This window comes from Amia ocellicauda, chromosome 7, assembly GCF_036373705.1.
Source record: "Amia ocellicauda isolate fAmiCal2 chromosome 7, fAmiCal2.hap1, whole genome shotgun sequence".
In the NCBI taxonomy this organism is placed as follows: domain Eukaryota; kingdom Metazoa; phylum Chordata; class Actinopteri; order Amiiformes; family Amiidae; genus Amia; species Amia ocellicauda.
In genome coordinates this window covers 32,196,596-32,220,633 of record NC_089856.1, presented here as the reverse complement: position 1 = coordinate 32,220,633, position 24,038 = coordinate 32,196,596, and the positions used below count along the sequence as shown (strand labels likewise).

Below are 24,038 nucleotides of genomic sequence, written 5' to 3'. Positions count from 1 at the left end.
CAAATGGAGTTAGGGATTTGGTCAGAATTAATGGTCTCCTCAGTGCTGAGAAGTACAGGCAGATACTATCCATCATATAAATTGATATATATATTGATTTAATGTAGATATTTCTGTCTATTTTTGAAAGCATTCTTACTTTACAGCATTTTTTCACATCTTCCTATAACTTTTGCACAGTACTGTATTTGTGTGTGTGTGTGTGTGTGTGTATATATATATATATATATATATATATATATATATATATATATACAGACGTGCTCAAATTTGTTGGTACCCTTACAGCTTATTGAAATAATGCTTCATTCCTTCTGAAAAGTGATGACATTAAGTTATTGCATCATGTATACTTGCATGCCTTTGGTATGTCATAAAGCAAAGAAGCTGTGAAAAGAGATGAATTATTGCTCAGTTTACAAAGATATTCTAAAATGGCCTGGACACATTTGTTGGTACCGCTTAGAAAAGATAATAAATAATTGGATTATAGTGATATTCCAAACTAATTAGTTTCTTTAATCAGTATCACACATGTCTCCAATCTTGTAATCAGTCATTCAGCATATTTAAATGGAGGAAAGTAGTCACTGTGCCATTTAGTATCATTGTGTGCACCACACTGAACATGGACCAGAGAAAGCAAAGGAGAGAGTTGACTGAGGAGATCAAAAAGAAAATAATCGACAAGCATGGTAAAGATAAAGACTACAAGACCATCTCCTAGCAGCCTGATGTTCCTGTGACAACAGTTGCAAATATTATTAAGAAGTTCAAAGTCAATGGAACTGTAGCCAACCTCCCTGGGCGTGGCCGCAAGAGGAAAATCGACCACAGATTGAACAGAAGGATAGTGCGAACGGCAGAGAAAGAACCAAGGATCACTGCCAAAGAGATACAAGCTGAACTCCAAGGTGAAGGTACATCAGTTTCTGATCGCATCATCTGTCGCTTTTGAGCAAAAGTGGCCTCCATGGAATAAGGAGTACTCCACTTTTGAAAGAAAAACATAAAAAAGCCAGACAGGGATTTGCTAAAATGTATATTGACAAGCCACAATCCTTCTGGGAGAATGTCCTTTGGACAGATGAGTCAAAACTGAAGCTTTTTGGCAAGTCACATCAGCATGAAAAAATGAAGCTTTCAAAGAAAAGAACACCATACCTACAGTGAAACTTGGAGGAGGCTCGGTTATGTTTTGGGGCTGCTTTGCTGCACCTGGCACAGTGTGCCTTGAATCAGTGCAGAGAACAATGAAATCTCAAGACTATCAAGGCATACTGGAGCGAAACATACTGCCCAGTGTCAGAAAGCTCAGTCGCAGGTAATGGGTCCTCCAACAGGATAATGACCCGAAACATACAGCTAAATGCACCCAAAAATGGATAAGAACAAAACATTGGACTGTTCTGAAGTGGCCTTCTATGAGTCCTGATCTGAATCCTATCGAACATCTATGGAAAGAGCTGAAACTTGCAGTCTGGAGAAGGCACCCATCAAACCTGAGACAGCGGGAGCAGTTTGCTCAAGAAGAGTGGACCAAACTACCTGTTAACAGGTGCACAAGTCTCATTGAGAGCTACAGAAAATATTTGATTGCAGTGATTGCCTCTAAAGGTTGTGCAACAAAATTTTAGGTTGAGGGTCCCATCATTTTTGTCCATGCCATTGTTTTATTATTTACAATATTATGTTGAAAAACAAAATCAAAAGCAAAGTCTGATTTCTATTAAATATGGAATAAACAATGGTGGATGCCAGTTACTTTTGTCAGTTTCAAGTTAAATTGAGGAAATTGAGCATTCTTCATTTTTTGTGGAGGGGTACCAACATATTTGAGCATGTCTGTATGTATGTATATATATATATATATATATGTACACTCACCTAAAGGATTATTAGGAACACCTGTTCAATTTCTCATTAATGCAATTATCTAACCAACCAATCACATGGCAGTTGCTTCAATGCATTTAGGGGTGTGGTCCTGGTCAAGACAATCTCCTGAACTCCAAACTGAATGTCTGAATGGGAAAGAAAGGTGATTTAAGCAATTTTGAGCGTGGCATGGTTGTTGGTGCCAGACGGGCCGGTCTGAGTATTTCACAATCTGCTCAGTTACTGGGATTTTCACGCACAACCATTTCTAGGGTTTACAAAGAATGGTGTGAAAAGGGAAAAACATCCAGTATGCAGCAGTCCTGTGGGCGAAAATGCCTTGTTGATGCTAGAGGTCAGAGGAGAATGGGCCGACTGATTCAAGCTGATAGAAGAGCAACTGTGACTGAAATAACCACTCGTTACAACCGAGGTATGCAGCAAAGCATTTGTGAAGCCACAACACGTACAACCTTGAGGCGGATGGGCTACAACAGCAGAAGACCCCACCGGGTACCACTCATCTCCACTACAAATAGGAAAAAGAGGCTACAATTTGCACAAGCTCACCAAAATTGGACAGTTGAAGACTGGAAAAATGTTGCCTGGTCTGATGAGTCTCGATTTCTGTTGAGACATTCAGATGGTAGAGTCAGAATTTGGCATAAACAGAATGAGAACATGGATCCATCATGCCTTGTTACCACTGTGCAGGCTGGTGGTGGTGGTGTAATGGTGTGGGGGATGTTTTCTTGGCACACTTTAGGCCCCTTAGTGCCAATTGGGCATCGTTTAAATGCCACGGCCTACTTGAGCATTGTTTCTGACCATGTCCATCCCTTTATGACCACCATGTACCCATCCTCTGATGGCTACTTCCAGCAGGATAATGCACCATGTCACAAAGGTCGAATCATTTCAAATTGGTTTCTTGAACATGACAATGAGTTCACTGTACTAAACTGGCCCCCACAGTCACCAGATCTCAACCCAATAGAGCATCTTTGGGATGTGGTGGAACGGGAGCTTCGTGCCCTGGATGTGCATCCCACAAATCTCCATCAACTGCAAGATGCTATTCTATCAATATGGGCCAACATTTCTAAAGAATGCTTTCAGCACCTTGTTGAATCAATGCCACGTAGAATTAAGGCGAAAGGGGGTCAAACACAGTATTAGTATGGTGTTCCTAATAATCCTTTAGGTGAGTGTATATATATATATATATATATATATATATATATATATATATATATATATATATATAAAAATCACAAAGGGGAGTAAAACATGACAGGCAAGAACAGAATCCAAACTCTCTGAGGAAAACACAACACTGCCAAAGCAGAGATGTCTGAATGAGATTATGAAGGCCAAATGTTTGTACAGCATCTCAAGTTACAGGTTATTTCCACTTGAGAACCCAAACAGAAATTGGCAAGAGGTAACCTCATTCTCCTGATTCATTACAAGTACTTAGTGAATTACATTTGCAGAGTATCTGAAATTTTAGAAGTAAACTGTTACAAAGTGATCGGCCTGGGCAGATAGTGACAAAAAAATCACACAGGCATCGCACAAGATGGTGCTTGAATGTTGATATTGTAAAGGGGTATTACAGAGCATACTAAGACAAAAAAAAAGAAAAGAAAAAAGAGTTTGATCCCTCAGTCCATTGTTGTCTGGTTGGGAAATATTTAATTAAATGTATCAGTGGCTAAAAGCATTAGTCCCTCTGAAACTACTTCTATCTGGAACAAGAAAGAACATATTTAGCTATTGTATTTACTACATTTATTCACCTGATTAATTAACTTCTGAACTGTAAACAGGGTAATTTCATCTGTCCCGGGCATGTCTTTTGATATTCATATGAAGGCATTACAGTTAGCTTCAAAGACGTTGGTAAGTCATTCAACACAGAACAGCTATAATTTGCCTATGATATAGGAAAATGCAAAGCTTTTAATCTTGATAGACAGTAGGATAACTTTATCATTAATGGGATAAGGGTAGAGGAGAAGCTTGTTGTGTGTCAGTAACAAAAACAAAAAAAGCTGCTGCTGTTTTTGTAATTTTATTATTATTATACTTTGTATCTGCTTCTTTGGTGATGGAAATTAGATTCAGAATATGATTTACTGGCAGTTATTTATTATAAATAGTATAGCTTTTTCTGAAGGATGAACTTGGGAGGAGTTCCCGTAGAAACTGCGACTGTTGAATATCTTTTCTCTGCATGTGATTAGACTGAAATATTCTGACTTAATTATTCCAAATTCCAGGTCCCCCCCATTGCATGTATAATTTTAAAATGCCTGCTACCTTTATAATCGTAATAGGCTCTGTCAACAAGAGCGGAATATCATGGTATTTGATTTGATTACCACAAAATCTGTTTCATACAGAAACAATATTAAAACACTGCCTACCAGATCAAATTAATTTAATTTGCTTATTAGAAGGATATCTGTATTAGGTGATACAAGTAATTGGACCAAGTAATTTACTTGGTATTTACAAACTGCTGCTGGCTTTAGTGCTCCTCATTGTTTATGCTTGGTAGTACCATTTCTTGCCAGGTTTTGATTAAAAAAGGAAATTATTACTTAACCCCTCCCCCTCTTGGCAGCTCATATAAGTGCACTATATTTTGAATCAAAGGCTGCTGTCTGTCTTCAGGCATGTTTTGCACTCTACTCAGGGGAAAGCCAAAGTAAGTCCTCCTGCGGGTCATCCTCAAGTACGTCATTTACCTAATTTATCAGGGTTTTCTGGAATACGGAGCCCCACAGCTGTCTGTTTCAGCATCTGTATGACATCATTTGCGGTGCCTGGAGTTGCTCTCCAAGTACAACTGTATATTGAAAGCTCCATCATTCGCTTCTAATTTGATACGGTAGTGTGGATTGCTGTAAACTAAATACCTTAAAAGGACCTACTAAATGCTTAAATATAATAACATCTACTGCCTAGGAGTCTTGGTATGCATTCTGAGTATGTGTTCTGGTAAGAGCTCAAATAGCGTGTTACTTCTGAAAAAAAAAAAATGTATTTGCTAAGAAAATCTATTTGGGGATATGGATGTAGAGAGAGAGAAAAAATCAAACAATGCCACCAGTTGTACCAAAAGGGAAAATGGTCACTTATCAGGATGATTGGGAAAGCATCCCACCTATAATCTCGAAATTGGACCGGAGCAGATTTGATGTAAATGAGGCAGCACTGCCGGTTGAATTGGTGGTGGACGTGCTGAATCGCACCATGTTCCAGGACTTCCACTTGGCTCTTTACACTCGCATAGCTAACCAGAGAAGGAAACTGGTGCTTGAAATTTGCCCTTTGCTAAATCGGCCAAGAATGCCTCTGATATGCTGCAAACCAGCAAGCGTTCCTGCTTCTAATGCTGTCAGAGGTTCAAGCTGCTGTGAGAACAATATCACTTTGATTAAGTCTCTGAAATAAACGTTCAGTGTTCTACAATTAATTCCATTTCCAGCTTCCTTCCACTTTGTTCTATACCATGTGTTTCATAGGAGTCTGGAGGCTTAGCTAATCTGTTTAGTAACTAACTTCAAAAGAGAAAGATGGTAAGACTTTTATAACTTTACTAAGGCAAGATTTAACAAAGCACCAGTTGATTTTTCTCATAGGCAGGCAGACCAACTGTATGGTTTTTGAGAGTCAAAAGGATCATCTTGGGTGTAGTGAGATAAACAAAACTAAATATTTTACCTTGGGTGTACAATGTTCATTTCAAAATATCTGACCTTGAGGGATCAGAAAAGTGGCTTTCAATTTAATACAAAACCAATTTACCTGAAACCGCAAATCTCTCTTCAGCCCCATTGTCAATTTGATCCGAATTATATTTAAATTCACAAGCTGCAAATTGTATATTTATTTAATATTTTTTTATAAATGGGCCTAGCATTATTAACAGACAGTGAATGAAAGCATTCTTACCTAGATTATTTACCTCATGGACTGTACACATGATGCTGATAATCAGATTTTAATAATAGAACCAGAACTAATGGAAGTACATTAGAATTGTGCTTTAATACCAGCAGTGTGTTCCCACTAGAGATAATATGCAGGGGATGTAAGCAAGTAAGCCAGCAGTAGACCCTTCAGCTCCTACACATCTTCAGTGTAGATGTATTTGCTTCTGATGGACACCATTACACAGACAGACCTGGAGAGCTGCCTGTTTAGGTATGTGATGCACGTATACTCAATAAAATATTCATAATAGGAGAAGATGTTGCATCTCACTTGCCTGCCAGAGCCACATCTTTCATTTTTAAAAATGCTGCAGCCCATTGCATGCTGATGTTATATAAGACGCACATTTCTAGCCAGAAAACTGTCTGCTAGACCATACAGTACTGTAGATGCGGGGGAAGCAATCTCTTGTGTGAAGATACAGGTACAGTACACCCCCCCCAGAAACTTGAGAGAAACTGTGAGCAGCAATTTTAATTAAATTCATTAACAATTAATAAATAGACCATCAAAAGTTGAAACCCCTCTAACCATTAATAACATATTAGATACATTCTACCTTTCAGGGATAAAAAATAATCTTTACCAGGCATCTCAGTTGGTCAGTACCACATAAACAGGAATGCTTGTGCAGACTATAAACAGTTTTCAAGGCATTGAGACACTGTGTTACATTCCCAGCTTTCTGATGCAGTGTAATCATATTGGAGGATGTAGGTGGCTTACCATCAAATTCCTATGTTTTTAGTAATGGGAGTGTTGTCCAAAATATTATAGCAAGAACTGATGGCCATGGTGCCTTTTAAAAAATAACCATCTGCTTTTCAAAACCAGATCTCTTGTACAATGTGTTACACTGGCTTGCTTGCTTTGATATACATATAAAGTATACATTACACACACAATGCCAAGATGAAATGGTACAGTCTTCATGCTTTTTCACATCCTAGAGCAACAGTCAGTATATGTCTGCATTTGGCACATTGCAGTTAACCAGTAAGGATGATTACATTTGGCAAGAGGCAATATGTGTTTGTGTGTATATAAAGGCAAATTAATTTGTCATAAAGCATGTTAACCTCAATCCAACAGACATTGTATATTACTTCAAGTACTCTAAAACAAAATTAGAAAGATCAGTTATTTCTAAGGCTAGGCAGTACCATAGTACAACTAAAGCCTGTAATGGAAGTGACACTAGTCATGTGTGATACAGTTCTGAGGATAAAAACACAAACGTGGATTTCCATCAGCTGCTAAATACATTAAAAGAAAAATACATCTGTCTGAATCCTTTATTCCTTTGGTTTAAAGGCACTAATAGAAACTCAGATTTTCATGGATCATCGTGGATGTGTATAGGCAGTATGTGTTACATTCAACTTTTTTTTTTTTTTACCAGACACCCATATCCCGGATGACTTATAAAAGCTTTACATATAATTACCCATTTATACAGGTTTTTACTGGAGCAATCTAGGTACAGTAGCTTGCTCATGGGTTACAACAGCAGTATCCCGTGCCTGGGATTGAGCTTACAATCTTCAGTTTAAGAGTCCAGAGCTCTAAACACTACTGCACACTGCTGCCCTTGTTTGGCCTTAATTCACTCATAGTGTGTATAGGAAGCTTGGGCAAAATGGCTCCCCTTTGCTTTTTCATTTGTTGCCCTCAGGTTTTTACTGTAGGAGGTTGATTATTCTACTATATTGATATAATCAGAAGATTAATTCAGCTCTCTGAGCAATTATGGCTTTCATAAAAAAAAAGCAACCCAGAAGTATTATAGAATATTAGTTGGACCCCCCTCCCGCCCCCCAATTCAAAAATCAAAATCCCTGGCAGTGAGATTTGGTTTCCAAAGGCTTTGCAAGCACTGCTTTTAATACCTTTGTATGTAATTGTAGGGCTCTTTTTAACAAAGCATAGTGTGATTTTGTAAATCTTTTATTTACTCATGTTTCTTGATCTGTTAAAGAAAAGGTGCACTTACCCACCTCTGTTTTTCTCAGAGCCGCCACGGCCAAGATAGAATAAAAATGTATAGAGACAGGTAATACATTGTGCTGAGAAAAAAGTTATAAATAAATAAAAAGGATTGCAGCCAGGAAAGTAGTTATGCAGTGATGACTTACAGATGTGTGTAACATCTGTTGTATGGCATTGACATAAGCTGTAAACATGATGTCAAATGTTCAGTAGATGGTGCAATTCAAAAGAAAGATAGGGCTCATAATGTACACTATATTCTAAAAGCAACCTTGAAATTACTGGAATTGGCAGGGTTTGTAAGCTCTATAGGAAAAAAAAAGATTTATCCTGTGTGAAGGTATGGAGTCTTTGTTTTTGTATGAAGTCTAGTTTTTATCTTGATAATTTATAACTGTTTTGAATAATCTAGGTTTTTCAATAGAGCTTTTTTAATAAGTTAGATCCATCTTGAAAGAAGAAAGCAACCACATAAAATAAAAAACAACATTGCTTTGATTTCATTTTAATCCAATGATTTGAGCTGCCCTTTATCTTTCCTTATGAAATTATGAATTGTGACGTTTTCTGGGTCAAAAACAGCCAGTCATGTTTCTGTCGAAGTTTACTTGAAAACAACATTAGGAATGAATCCTTTTTCTGAAGTTTACGGTATAAACTTGAGCAGACTGTTCTGTGATTCACTTATATTCAATTGTCATCCCATTGCAAACCTAAATATTTATAGTTAATTATTTATACATTTTCACTCAATTGTAGATGATTTGGTTACTTAAGGTTTTCTCTTAGGAATGTGATGGGCATGCACAATGTTCCATCCATCCATCCATCATTAAAACCTGATTTAGACAGTACAGGGTCACAGTGAGCTGAAGTCTAATCTGGTAAGCATAGGGTACAAGGCAGGGTGCACCCTGGACAGGATGCCATCTCAGGGCAACACACACACACACACACACACACACACACACACACACACACATGACTGCAGGGCAATTTTAAGTAGCCAATCAACCTAATCAGCCTGTCTTTGGGATGTGGGACAAAACTGGAGCACCCAGAGAAAACCCACACAGACACGGGGAGAACATATAAACTGAACAGGCAGACTGCCAAGGCCAGAATCGAACTTGGGGCCCAGGAGCCATGAAACAGCACAAGTGTAGCACAAGAGTACCACCCATGCCCAGTGTTGATTATCCTAATTATTAAACCTCTGAATTATATATTTTATGAATTATGACATATGCATTATTAACTATTTATCAGCTAGTGGTTTGTTTATCTAATTAGTTTATTGCTCTATGATTACATGTCACCTGGATGCATGTACTGAGATCATCTTGAATAGAAAATTTCGACAAGGAAAAGCAAACTATAGAAAACATGTCAGTAGTTACCTCAATCGGCTTGTCTTATTCTTCCAGAAAGACAGTTTCCAACAAGAAACTACAAAGAAGTTCCATACAAAATAAAATTAATAATGCTGCTTGTTGTCTCAGTATAGTTCATATAAACTCAGGATTGCCAGACACGGCAGTTCTGCAGCTGGCAAGAGTGTTATTTGCTATCTTCTGACTCCCTCCTGAATCTTGTCATATCTTTGTAGAGAATTGTGCTATAGGCATTACAAGTGGCAGGCTTCTGCCCTCATCTATATTTACACGATTACCAAGGGAGCATGAAGTTTTGTTAATGCAGTCATGTATTTTTCTTCATTCTTTCCCCCTTTAAATTAAGTTCAAAGTAAATGAGCAAGCAAGAAATCTCATTGTCTGCGATAAATTAACACTGCAGAGATTGACTGCAGTTTGTGCCTACCCAGTTTCTGTGAAGATGTGTAACTAGAGCTTTCTGTAGGAATTTATGGTGCCTGCAGTCTATCCACGCAGTGATTTGGAGGGAGTGAATGTCTTATACAACTACAACTGCACAGCAAACTGCTCATTCTGTGTGGAGTGTCTACCCATCTTCTCCTCAATTTGGAGTGCTCAAGACACACTGACATACCAAAATATTATAACCCAATATATGTGCTAACAGAATATTCAAAGCCACTCTGTTCTTATTTGAGCCTTAGAGCATGCAGAAATATTATGTACTGAGAGGTCAGCTCAAAAGTATCTGGCTGAAATGCACTTTTGTACTTCTGTGCTGTGCAATAGGGGAGAGGGAGCGTTCCAGTGAGGCAGGTGAACACTTTGTTCTGCTCCCTCCATCTGACGTACACGACAGAGTCTACAGAGGCCAGGCAGTTGCAGAAACAAGTCTTCTCAGCGCTGATATTTTTATTTCTCCTGAACTCAGTAAAGCAAACAAACACTGCATAATTCTTTTTTTTTTTGGTTATAATTATTTTTTAAAGATTGACCTTTAAATAGAGAGGACAGTGCAACTGGTTAAGCAGAAGATTTGTTGTAAATTGGAAAGGACTTTACAGTGATCCTCTTGGATGCACACTTCAAATCTGACATCAGGGCTGATATGATTTATTGGGTCATTTTAATACATTCTGCTTTATATTTATATTTTCTTTAGCAGGCCATTGCAGTATCTTACATTTTACCAGCCCTGTCAGATCCATTAGTTTAGAACATAACAATATAAAATAAGAAGTGAAAAGAAAGATTAAAAATTAATGTGAAATTGCTTTAAATAGCCTTTATAAATATTCATGCTGGTAAAATACCATAACATGAATAATTCCAGCAATGTAATTGCTAATGACAGTTTTGGTATTTTGACTGTAATTTTCTATAATGTATGTCCTTCAGCTCAATGTATTAATGACTGTCATTAATTGCATAAAATCAATTAATGTGAACAAAACAGCCCTCTTGGTCTCTCATGTGCACCCAAAGATTTGCCACAGCACATAGCAGACATGCACACGTTGACTTCAGTTTGCAGGTGACAGCTTAGTGGGTGGCTAATAACCTAGTATATCTAATATAAAGAATTTATTTTAATTTAACATGAGTGGTTAATGTGTTTCTGTGCTGTATCACTTCCAGATGTCTTAAAGATATTTTATGAATGTCAAGAAAATTACATTTTGAATTAAAAACAAAACAAATAGACAGTTTTCCTTGAAGTGTTATACTTGCATTAGCTTAATGTCCTGATGAGAGAGTGGTTTGTACAATTCCCAATGTTAAGATACTACATCGATACTGTGGAAATGCGGACAGTCTGCCTGAGCTGCACCTCAAAGTGGTGAGAGCAAATGAGGCATAAGAGTAAAACATCTTTAATGCTGTTTAGGGTGTGTATGGTCTTTAACTGCACTGCTCTTGTTTGTACAGTCAAGAGAAATCCACATAACACAACTCCACCGTGAAATGTTTGCAAGTAGTCATTCCAGGTTTATTTGATTAGTTCTGCATAAAAACGTGTTTGAAATGAAAGATTAACACAAATATAAAATAATGTACTGTTATGTATGAAATTCAAAACGGCTGTTCAGGCATGTCCTCTTTTTTCTTGAACATGGTTTCATTGTTCTTAAACAATGCCTCACACATGTCCAACACTAAGTGTGACTGGCAGGTCTTTCATAGCTTTTGTACTGCCAATTGATTAGTCTTGGACACAATTATCTTAATCTCAATACATTATCTTAATGTTGACTGTAAAGAGGAGTATCTCGTGCACACTTGGCTGCTTACGAGGAGCTGCCTGGCTCCTCGCAAAATTTGGATAAGAGTCTCCACATGCCTTTATCTCTGAGACCTACATCAAATATGTGTTCTGGGGACATTTATCATTCTTCAATTTAACACTTGACATCAGCCTTAAAGCTGAAGATGGAAAACTACATCATAATCTGCAGGGGTCTCACATTTTATTTATTAGCAGATGCAAGTGCAACTTACTTTGTAGATTCCTTTTTTTTTTTTTTTTTTTTTTTACAGCTGGGTTTTTACTGGAACAACCTAGTTTAAAATACCTTACTCAGGAGTATAACAGCAGTTTGCCCTATCTGGGTTTCAACCCATAACCCTGCACTTTGGAGTCTCGAGACCTAACCACTACTCCACACTGCTCCTCACATTTAAATCCCTATGCCATTTCTGTAGTATTGTCTACTTGCAGTGCAGTGCAGTGTGCCTGATCCCAGGTTCACACAGCTCTGAGTGGGGAGGTCAAGTTCAACAGAAGCATAGCCCATGTGTTCCCCATCTCACAGACTGCCTGCTTTTGTTTGCTCTCCCTAAAGGATTGAGGATTGTGTTCCAGATGCTTCCATCTCAGAGCTATCAACTGCATATCAGCACCTAACAATCCATGTGAATGTAAATACCTGACAGGTCATCCAGTGGATCCATACTGTTTAAACTTTTTCTCCTTTTTCAGGGCATTTACAGCAGATCATCAATGTCTTGTCTGGTACTAAGGCAGACAACTTCCAACAAGTACTGTTCTAAGATTCAGGGTTTTAAAGAAAGCAGTAAATGAGAAGGCTGGCCTATGAGTCGGTGTCATTTTGAAGCTGTGCTGCTTGTTCAATTTGAATCACACTATTTTTACAACCGACTGCACAGCTGTGCACCTGTACTGCTCTACAGACTGATAGGCTAATAAACAAACTCCCAGAGGCATAGTACCGGGTCAGCAATAGGTGTAGTTCAGGAATCGCATTCTGCTACTTCCTTGACCTTCCTTCAACCTGTACCTGTCACATTCAAAGGTACCTCTTTAGATAGCTGATTCCACCTCTTTCTCTCTCTTTCTCTCTCTCTCTCTCTCTAAATTGTGCAGTTGGTTATGCACATATGAAACCTATTTTGAATGTCTTGTTTAAATAGCTCAGATTGTTTTAACATTAAGACAAGTCCTGCTAAACTTGCTGGCAAGTACAGCATTTAGAAGTGCAGAAAATATAATTACTGCTGTCTATACTGCTTAACTATGTCTGCTTCCAATTATGGCAGTGAAATGCACCCTCCACCTCCCAAACATTTTTTTTCCCTTATAAGTTTGCATTTATTTACAAATATGGTTGAATTAATAAATCAAATCCATATCTTCTAAAACCCATTATAAATCTTGGCTTGGGGCTAAATGTTCTATAATTGTTTTTGTTTATAATCCAAATTATTAGTTATGTTGCTTACTGGTAGATGACCCATATATCTAGGCAACACTGTTAGAAAGCAAGTGTGCATGTACAAGTGGTGCATATCAACATTAATATTTCACACTTGAGGACTTGGATAGTGCCCTACATTTGATTAGTTTGTTCTGCCCCAGAAGTGTGGTATTTGTTTTATAGGATCATTGCATTTGTGGTGGAGGGCTGCCTGTGAAAGGAGCTAGACTGTCAGCTATGTCTTGCATTGGAGAAGTCTCTTTGGGATAGTTCTGAGGTAGAGCAAATCACTGTACTTGAAAGCTAGGCATGAAAATACCCAGGGGCACGCAAGGCAATAAACCTCAAGTTTCTAACATCAAATACGTTCTTTCGTTCTTTACTGTTGATTTCATGTTCCCTGTAAAGGGATATTGCCATGTGTATACATGACAAAAGATTTAAACTAAAAACAACATGGCTGTAATTATTTTGATATTGATATTATTTATTGCAGAAAGCATGAATGTTTAAATTACACCCAACAGAGTGGCATACTGGCCTGACAGGCTAGAAAGGCTGATCAGGATCCTGGCATTTGAAGAGATCAAATTACTAATACAAATATTTTTGTAAGAATGAAAAAAGAACTGGGTCTGTTTCTTTAATGTCAGTTTACCAGTTTGTGGCGCTGTCTTTTTTCCCTTGTTATTTAAATGTGTGGTTTCTAGGCAACCACAAAAGCCAGGAATACAGCTGCCCAAATGTGCTCCCAGTGGATATTTGTTTTAAAAACAGTTTGTTTATCACCTTGGTTTAGGAACAATGTGTCCAGTAAAATACCCTCTGTTTCTAGTTAGTGTGTCCAGGATTCAAATTTGTAAAGAAATGACTCATCTGTTTTACACAGAATCTTTTACCAGAAGTCAAATATAATAGGCTATTCCACCAACCAATTGCATAATTATCATACCAATCAGTTGCATGATACAGAAAACATAGTTATTATTTTAGTTTGTTTATCATTCATCTGTGATTCTTTTGGTGTGACCTATCCTGGGGTTTTTGAACCTCATATCAAATGTTTTTTGGTCCCATGTCAATAATATGTTTATTAAAAAAGTAGAATATAATGCAGCAAGTTTGTAAGCAAACAAGTAAAATTGCAATTTTAGTAGTGAGAAGACCATGGATTGTCCCTGGGAATGCAAAAGTTGAATGTATAGTAAACCTTTGAAGTTATCTATATTATATGTCACCATATAAATTGCATTTATTTAGTTTTTGCTTTATTTCGCTTTAAGGGGTTAGAGATATTCAAATGAGTTTGCAGGTAGTTCAATTTGTTCTTTTCACTTGCAGCAATACAAATGACAAGTGTGTGTAGGCTTGCAGTCAATTATTAAGTAATTATAAAGCATATTAGGTGGATTACATTCCATTTCAGAGGAGTTATGTAAATATGCACTGCATTCTGTTTCAAACTAAAAGAATAAATGCGATAACACAATGTATTGTGGTTTATTTAAATAGTGTCCATCAAATAAAAGACCATTTACATGTCTAAGATTTAAAACTTGTTTCTGCATTCTGCTTTACATTATAACCACCATTATAATTTGTGATAAGTTATGGAATACAAACTGTAATGTCTTGAACAACACAACTGTTTATTATATACATTTGCTTAAGAGGCCTATTCATGAATTCAATAAACAATAGTTGGCAACTTTTTTATATCATACCCTTGTATGCTTAAAAAATTAGAATCAATCTACTTTGAGGTACTTTTTCATCATTGATCATATATATCTGGAAAACAGGTAACTAACATAAGAAGTAGGACAAGCTAAGCTACATTTTAGCTGGGAATGTAAAAAGAATGAAGTAGCCTACTGCTGTGAAAAAGACTGGTGCCTGTGTGTCTGTATTTGTGGAGGGGGTACATTTTGCAGGTTTACGTTGTTTCAGCTTTCCAAGTTTCCAAGTGTCTTAAACGTGACTTAAAGTAACACCAGGCTGTGATTATTTCTTATCCAGGAGTCCCTTTACTCAGTGATACATAACTCTTCCTCTTCCAAATCCTAAATGGAGGAAAATAGAACAAATCAATATTATTTTGCTGTTACCAAAATGTGAATACAGTATGTCATGGCTCTCTACAAAGTAAAGAATTCAAGTGATTATCTTGCTGTTTGAAGTTGAAAGGTTTACTGGAAATCACGGTCCCTTTTGACCTTATCCAGCTTTCATGAAAAATAAATAGCTAAGCTGACTTTTGCAAAGAAAACATACCACATCTGATGCTGCTACAAATATGTGGGGCTCTGTGGTATGTCAAGCCTTTGACTATTGTTTCCACAGTTTTCCCAGATAGTTTGTGCTTGCAGCAAATTTTCAATTACATTGACAGTAGATGTGAACTCCTAACAGCAGGTTTTAAATCCAGTCACAATATTAAGGGCAGTAGGGTTTATATCTGGTTATTTTACATGATGTAGTCTTATCGGTTGCATCAACCAGTAATGGCAATGTTTTTTTTCCTCCTTTTTTAATTTGTATAGCAATTCAGCTACCTAAATTGTAATTCATGTATCAAAACATAGTTTATCTTTCAAGTCGGAAGCACTGCCCAAGGGGGAGGGGTTTCTGTGCAATTCCGTAGGAACCCGATCGAAAACGTCACTCTATCAAAGCTGCCATTGGCCCCCTGCACACGTCACTCAAAACAGGTCCCTTCCCCCTTCCTGTTCTATTAAACGTGACATCTGTGCAGGTTCCTCCTCTTTCGCGATTTCGCTGGACCCGAGAATGTGAGCTTTCTGTGTCTGTGTGTTGCATTAGACCTTTAAAACAGCTCCGTGAAGTTGCCCCCCCACTTACAGCACAAATTATAAATTCCATATATTTTGTTTGTGCTACGTTTGTGCCGGTTTGTGCCATTGAAATAAACATTTATGCTGTTTTGAAGATATTAACATTTATTTATTTTCGGTGATGTCACTCAGCCCCCCCACAACAACAGAATCAAACCAATCATATCTCTTTAGTTTGTGCCGGTTTGGGCCGTTTAAACTAATGTTTCAGCTATTCTAATATTAAAGATATAATTAAATTATAATTACATTATTTTTGCTGAAACTCCTATTCATATGAATAAGTCGCATGAATTGTGATCAGGTTGGAGCTCTGAATTAGCTCTAATCCATTTGGTACAACACAATTTGAGATCAAGATCAAAATCGGAGCCCGGATCCCATTCGTTTTGTGAAAGTTGTATTATTCACTCTTTCACTGTAGCTGTAGAGCCACGTTCAGATACAACAGCAGTCAGGCAGCTGTTTTAACAGAAGACTCATAGTCACCGCAGCGCTGCTCAATACCCAGATCAAACACTCGGATCAGTGCCGCCAGATCTTGATCTGCTTCATACAAAGCCTTTTCATGATCCGGATCTAGTGAGCCCAGATCCGATTCTGTTTTTTGATCCTGTTAGTACTAGGACTGTAGCCTACTGTGTTTGTTATTCATATGCAATAGGAGTTTCTGCAAAAATAATGTAATTATAATTTAATTTAATATTACTATAGCTGAAACATTAGTTTAAAGCGTTTGGTTTGATTCTGTTGTTGTTGGGGGACTGAGTGACGTCACTTGCAGAAAATAAATAAATGTTAATATCTTCAAAATCAAAGTGGCACAAACGTTTATTTCAATGGCACAAACCGTCATAAACGTAGCACAAACGAAAGATATTGGAATTTATCATCTGTGCTGTAAGTGGGGGGGCCAACTTCATGGAGCTCTTAAAAACTGCGTATTTCAGCTGGCTGGCTTCACTAATAGTGTTGTTCATCACCGTTTTGCTAAATCTGTCTCTTATTGTGTATGTTATTAGTTATATTTATAGCAAATTTTGATCCTGTCTGTCCATGCACCGGAGCTCTGGCTGTGCTTTCGGTTCACAAATAGAGCATTTAAAAATAATAATCCTGTTTATATAGTGCCATATACAGTGAGGGAAAAAAGTATTTGATCCCCTGCTGATTTTGTACGTTTGCCCACTGACAAAGAAATGATCAGTGTATAATTTTAATGGTAGGTGTATTTTAACAGTGAGAGACAGAATAACAACACAAAAATCCAGAAAAACGCATTTCAAAAAAGTTGTAAATTGATTTGCATGTTAATGAGGGAAATAAGTACTTGACCCCTTCGACTTAGTACTTGGTGGCAAAACCCTTGTTGGCAATCACAGAGGTCAGACGTTTCTTGTAGTTGGCCACCAGGTTTGCACACATCTCAGGAGGGATTTTGTCCCACTCCTCTTTGCAGATCCTCTCCAAGTCATTAAGGTTTCGAGGCTGACGTTTGGCAACTCGAACCTTCAGCTCCCTCCACAGATTTTCTATGGGATTAAGGTCTGGAGACTGGCTAGGCCACTCCAGGACCTTAATGTGCTTCTTCTTGAGCCACTCCTTTGTTGCCTTGGCTGTGTGTTTTGCGTCATGCTGGAATACCCATCCACGCCCCATTTTCAATGCCCTGGCTGAGGGAAGGAGGTTCTCACCCAAGATTTGACAGTCCATCGTCCCTTTGATGCGGTGCAGTTGTCCTGTCCCCTTGGCAGAAAAACACCCCCAAAGCATAATGTTTCCACCTCCATGTTTGACGGTGGGGATGGTGTTCTTGGGGTCATTCCTCCTCCTCCAAACACGGCGAGTTGAGTTGATGCCAAAGAGCTTGATTTTGGTCTCATCTGACCACAACACTTTTACCCAGTTCTCCTCTGAATCATTCAGATGTTCACTGGCAAACTTCAGACGGGCCTGTACATGTGCTTTCTTGAGCAGGGGGACCTTGCGGGTGCTGCAAGATTTCAGTCCTTCACGGCGTATTGTGTTACCAATTGTTTTCTTGGTGACTATGGTCCCAGCTGCCTTGAGATTATTAACAAGATCCTCCCGTGTAGTTCTGGGCTGATTCCTCACCGTTCTCATGATAATTGAAACTCCACGAGGTGAGATCTTGCATGGAGCCCCAGACCGAGGGAGACTGACAGTTATTTTGTGTTTGTTCCATTGGCGAATAATCACGCCAACTGTTGTCACCTTCTCACCAAGCTGCTTGGCGATGGTCTTGTAGCCCATTCCAGCCTTGTGTAGGTCTACAATCTTGTCCCTGACATCCTTGGACAGCTCTTCGGTCTTGGCCATGGTGGAGAGTTTGGAATCTGATTGATTGATTGCTTCTGTGGACAGGTGTCTTTTATACAGGTAACGAGCTGAGATTAGGAGCACTCCCTTTAAGAGAGTGCTCCTAATCTCAGCTCGTTACCTGTATAAAAGACACCTGGGAGCCAGAAATATTGCTGATTGATAGGGGATCAAGTACTTTTTTCCCTCATTAACATGCAAATCAATTTATAACTTTTTTGAAATGCGTTTTTCTGGATTTTTTTGTTGTTATTCTGTCTCTCACTGTTAAAATACACCTACCATTATAATTATATACTGATCATTTCTTTGTCAGTGGGCAAACGTACAAAATCAGCAGGGGATCAAATACTTTTTTCCCTCACTGTATTATCCGATTGCTTGCTGTGTTGGTTTTTGTCCACAGTGCTTTTTCCTCCACAGAAGGAACGCTAGCAGCGGCAGTAAAATCCGAGGCAAAAAAATCCGCTAAACTAAACAAACTATTTTTTTTATTTTAATTTCCTGACATCAGCTGCAAGAACTCCAGCAACCTCAGCTACCTGAGGCTGTAACCTATCAGATCCCACCCGTCACTATAGGTCAGAGGTGATGGCCCGACCAGGCTTGAGCCCTTTTATGAAGGGAGGAGCTGGACATTACGGTGCCGCCCTCTTGCTGTGTGGAGGCACTGCTGCAGGGATAAAAACTGAGAAGGAACATTTGACCACTCTTAACACTAGTAGATCAGCCGGCCTTGCTATTGAAAGTAGAGGGTGTAAGAGTTTACCTCTGTAGCCCCGCTTGGTATATGCTGATTGCAGACAGTTCCCGGTAGAGCGTGACAGTGTTCCTCGCTCCTGGACAGCCCAAGTTGGCCCCAAAGGGTCTCTGTGGCTCCTGTCTGCAGTTGTGTTGCTGAGGCCTCTAGGAAATTGCATGTGTGCTTCTGCCTTAAGTGCACAAAATATGAGAAAATACACTTTCTCACAAATGCCAGCTATATAACTGAAAGAGAATTCTATTGGGCATCATAGGACAGCCTACCATCTTTTTGAGGTTCTTTTTTTCTTTGACCTAATTAAATTGCTGAGCGTGCTGAACCCCTGTTGCTGTGTCTGACCCTGCATGCTGACTTTTCCAAGCATGTATTCATGTTTTTCCTTTCACATAACACCTGTGTGCGAGTCTTCCCCATTTTTGCTATCTAAAGCTGCTGGACATACTGTATGGAGACTGCAACAGAATAAAAGGATGTTGTATTTACCAGGTAAATGCATTGAAATAAATGTATCGAATATAGCAATCCATTTTATTTATCACCACTGACGAGCATACTCGGAATTTATAGTGACTGCCAAAAACGTAAGAAGTCTTAGCTTTCCAGTGTTTGCTGCATGAGTCATTCCTGATTTAAATCCTGAATCTTGAAAAATGTAATTGAAGCTATCCAGCTGGAATTGCTTTTTTGTCTTTTCTATTCTTCTTTTTTATGGTACCATTTTTTTCCCCTGTTCATTCCAGGCACACTTTCTGGCAGTACCGGCGAGAGAATCCCAAATCAAAAGTGGGGGACCCTCCTCCGGATGGCATGCCGGGCTTCAACAGCGGGGTGATGCTGCTGGACCTGGAAGCCATGCAGGGCTCAGTGCTCTACAACCAGCTGCTGGAGCCAAGCAGCGTGGCCCAGCTGGCAGACAAGTACCACTTCAAGGGACACCTGGGTGACCAGGACTTCTTCACCATGATCGGCATGGAGCATCCCGGCCTCTTCCACACACTGGCCTGCGGCTGGAACCGCCAGCTCTGCACCTGGTGGAGGGAGCATGGCTATGGAGACATCTTCCAGCTATACTACCACTGCGATGGGCCTGTCAGGATCTACCACGGCAACTGCAACACTCCTATCCCCGATGACTGAAGGCGCCCGCTGCCCACCAGCAGCTACCACTACAACCCCCAGCTCACACAAAGGAGCCTGCCTGTTGAGACCTTGTACCAGTCCTGTGCCCTTCACTTGTGTCTTTTCTTTCCCACTTCTCCTGGATTAGGTACCATCCACAACGAAGCCACGAGGCTTCAGCATTTAAAAGGTGCACATAGCTTTGCTATGGGGGTAAATTACATATGTAATAAGCTTATTTGATTCCAATACACTCTTACCCTGCTTGGCTGTGGCATATTTAGTGCCAGAGATCAGAAGCCTTTTACACTCCAGTCTTTCAGCAATGTACTGACTAATTATACACTTGATTTTATTCTCCTTATGAAGGTATACGGAACAATAGTAGGATTTGATAAAGTGTTACCTGTGCAACATTAGCGAGTCACACTAGTTTGGGCTTTTAATATGATTGTGCAGTGATGTGTAACATTAATCAGAACTGGTTCTGCAGAATGATAACATAGGCTTGAGCAGTATTCTGTCCTTCCTGCTTGTGTCAATGGGTTTATTGCATATCTGGAACTTAAGATACTAAATTAAAGGGACAAACTTTATAGTCACCGACTACAATACGTAAAGTTTTATAGTGGAGAAAAGAATGTGAAGACCGATCCCAAATAACTAGGCCTTGTTGGAACACAGGAAAATATATGCAGGGAAAAAAGTGGATGGGATACTAGAGCTACAGTATATCACATCAGTTAAAGATTGGTAATAAATCCATCTCTACAAGGATATTGTCTGCATACAGTACATTTTACCACATTTGAGACCCTTTGCAGGTCAGTTCTTTGATCCATTGTAAAACTCGTTTAACCAACATGTTTACATTTTACTTTGATTTAATCATACTCCATATAGATCATCTTTTGATGCAAACGGCAAGAGACCTTTGACATTCTCTCCTGATTTTTACAAACCTCATTCTAACGCTTTGAAATAACTTTATGTAACATAAGGCTGACCCTACCACGAATGGCATATTACAAACCTGTTCTCTGTCGCATTTTTATGTATCATTGGTAGAAATTGACTTCTGACAATAAATTAAACCCTAATGGGGTACACATTTGTTATTTGCCAATTATGGGTAGGGCAAAGTTTTGATTTCTTCCAGGCCATAAACAAACCTGAATTTAGATATAGAGTAGAAATTATTGTTTCCCATCTCTACACTGTTTGTCCTATAACTCCTTTTTTTATTATCAACAGAAATGGCTTGTCTAGAAATGAATACATATTTTTTTAGCTCTTGTGTTTTTCTAGAATAGTGCAATCACTTTAATTCATCTAATTCCTCGGCCCTTTCCTTTTTTTTTTTTTTTTTACAGCAGCATTTATGCAATTCTATTTTGAAAGACATTTACATTTACCTGATCACTCCAGTATATCACCATTATAATTATTGCAGGATCAATACATTTCTAGAGGGTGTGGAACAGGTTAGACCTTAACAAGAAAAACAAAACTTAAGAAGCTAAAATATTTCACGTTTTTTTTTTTAGTTTTATGAGGCACGAGGAACCACTTACTGATTTACTTATTGATACAACAGAATTATTTATCAAAGCACAAGGAAGATGAATTGCATTGTTGCTTTGTCGTTCTTTTCTGTATTGCCTGTGCTATGCTTAAAATATGACGTACAGCATACCAATGTCTCGCAAACATCAATTTAATTTAAATTGTTATACATTAATAACTGAAGACATTGTGGAATAGTATTTGAAATTATCAAGGACTGCAAGGTAAAGGATTTGAAATGAGGGAAGAAATTATTTTCAGTAGAGAGAACATTAATTTCCTAGTAGAAAGTGAGCACTTTCGCTAGTTAAAAGCAGAACACCATCATTTAATTAATCCATACATTTTATTCGATAGGTTTTCAATGTATGTCTCATTTCCTGTAATAACTGTGTCAGCTATAGTCTTTGTTAAACTGTGAGTGTCTACATGCGTACCTCTTTCTTGTGACTTGTGTTTGTCTCCTTTCCATTTATAGAAAGCAGTGTTTTATTTTTCTCAATAGCATTCAAATTATTAAGATGTATTCGTGAAAATTCCAAATTACTGTGCATACTTTTTTCTGTATAAGTTGCGTAAGCCATACATATGCACAAGTACATCAGGATTTGCACTAAATGTGAAAAAATGAATGTGTTAAATTAGGATCATGTGTATTTATATAGTGAAGAACTGAAGCCTATACTCCTTGAATAGAAATAAAATGGAGAAATGAGAGAGAGCATTTGCCCTAAAATATAGGTTTGATCAGAACTCATTTCCATAATTTTGTTCAAACAAATAATGTTTTTTTTTTCTTCTTTTATGAATTTATTAAGCAAATGTAGTCATCTTAGTTTATCAGTGTACTTGGGAATTTCACCACTGTCTCAAACAATGTGGGGAAGGAATTTATTTATTTATTATTGTAATCTTGGCTTTTCAGTATTTTTTTTGCAAAACTCTCTGGTGCTTTGCTTTACTTCTCATTTTCTTGTATTGATTTGGTTATGAAATTTATACAGAAAATAAATTAATTGATGCATTTGTATGAAAATGGAAAGTTTGGCATTCCTGTTGTTTTTGATTTTATAAAACCGAGTTCTCTGTGCTCTGTTCCTGCTTAAGAAAGTGGCTCACAAATATTTCAGTGCTGCACACTGTCAGTCCGGGCATCCATCTTGGTCTGCAGTCCAGTTATTTCCATTGTGAACAGCCAGCTCTGTATCCATTTCAAGGTATCTTTTGCTTAGAGTTTCATTTCGAAGAATTGCGATTAATGTAGTGATCAAACGGCTGCTTTTAAATTTCTGACTTCCTCTAATCTGATTAACGGTTTATATATTTTATGATAACATTTCAATTGCTTGTGTCTGCATACCAGTGACAGGTGCTCAAGGAGATATGTGGCCGTCAAAGCTGAAACCTATGTAAAGTAGGCAGAATTTCATAAATATATGATTGTAGCACAGTTATTTAGTTATCAACAGGTGCCTCTGGGACATATATACCAAGATTTGCGGCCTGTCATACAGCACCAGGAGGTAATGGCTATATCATAGAGAGATGCTTTTATTATCTTTCTTCTACCATGTAATCGCAGCAGAGACTGGAAGGTCAGCATTACGTTTCCACACCTAGTCAAATTTCCTAACCCCCGTAGTACGTAGTACTGATAGATCCCTGCAGCCCAGTTTCTAATATTCTGCACGGTGTAATGTCTTTAGGAAATGTCTGTGCTATGCAAAAAATAATGCTCTGCCATCAGTCAGCGCTGCTTGTCTTGTGTTTCAGCTTTGGTTTTATTCATGAATTGTCAAAAAAAGGCTGTGCTCATAAATCATTTATATATACAGTGCCTATAGAAAGTCTAACACTCCTCTTTCTCAAGAAATATACTTCAGTTTTTCCATTCATGTAGCTGTGAGAAATACTTCATGGCCAAATTGTCAAAAACCTTTTTTGCCACACTTTAGAGTGTTAACATAAAAAAACTGTTGTATCAACATCTGAGTTCTCTGATTCTGGCCAGAGATGAAATGGGTGACGGAAAGAAAGCTGTGAGGAATCAGAATTGGCTTCCTTACAGTATAGCCCGATTGCTGAAAACATGTGAACCCTGACACTGCCCTTTCCAGTCTTTCCTAATGTAATTTTATCAGCACTGTTAAAACAATGCTTTTTATTTTCATAGACAGCACAATATCCTGTTACCAACACCGGCACATTGTCCTGTGAGCTCCAGGTCATTTTGCAAGTGCTTAGATTTAGCATCACTAGTCAAATTATTACACTTAAAACAATACAGTTTTGTATTTCACATCAAATTTGATAACAAAATGATGCTCACAGACATTACATGACAGTAATGGCTGAGTGCTCTACTTCATACAGTTCTTTGGTTTGTGTTTTTGGCCAGGGAAAAATAATAATCTGAGTCCAGTACTGT

General features: G+C 38.2%; 1 protein-coding gene across 1 annotated transcript in view; it reads left to right on the top strand.

The window, feature by feature from the left end:
* xxylt1 (xyloside xylosyltransferase 1) overlaps positions 1-22,646 on the top strand; it is a 60,295-nt gene extending 37,649 nt beyond the window's left edge. Inside the window, exon 5 of the mRNA XM_066709223.1 lies at positions 19,666-22,646. Within this exon, the coding sequence (XP_066565320.1) occupies positions 19,666-20,062 (397 nt within the window). The 3' untranslated portion in view covers positions 20,063-22,646. The remainder of the gene's footprint in view (positions 1-19,665) is intronic.
* Positions 22,647-24,038: the final 1,392 nt, after the last annotated feature.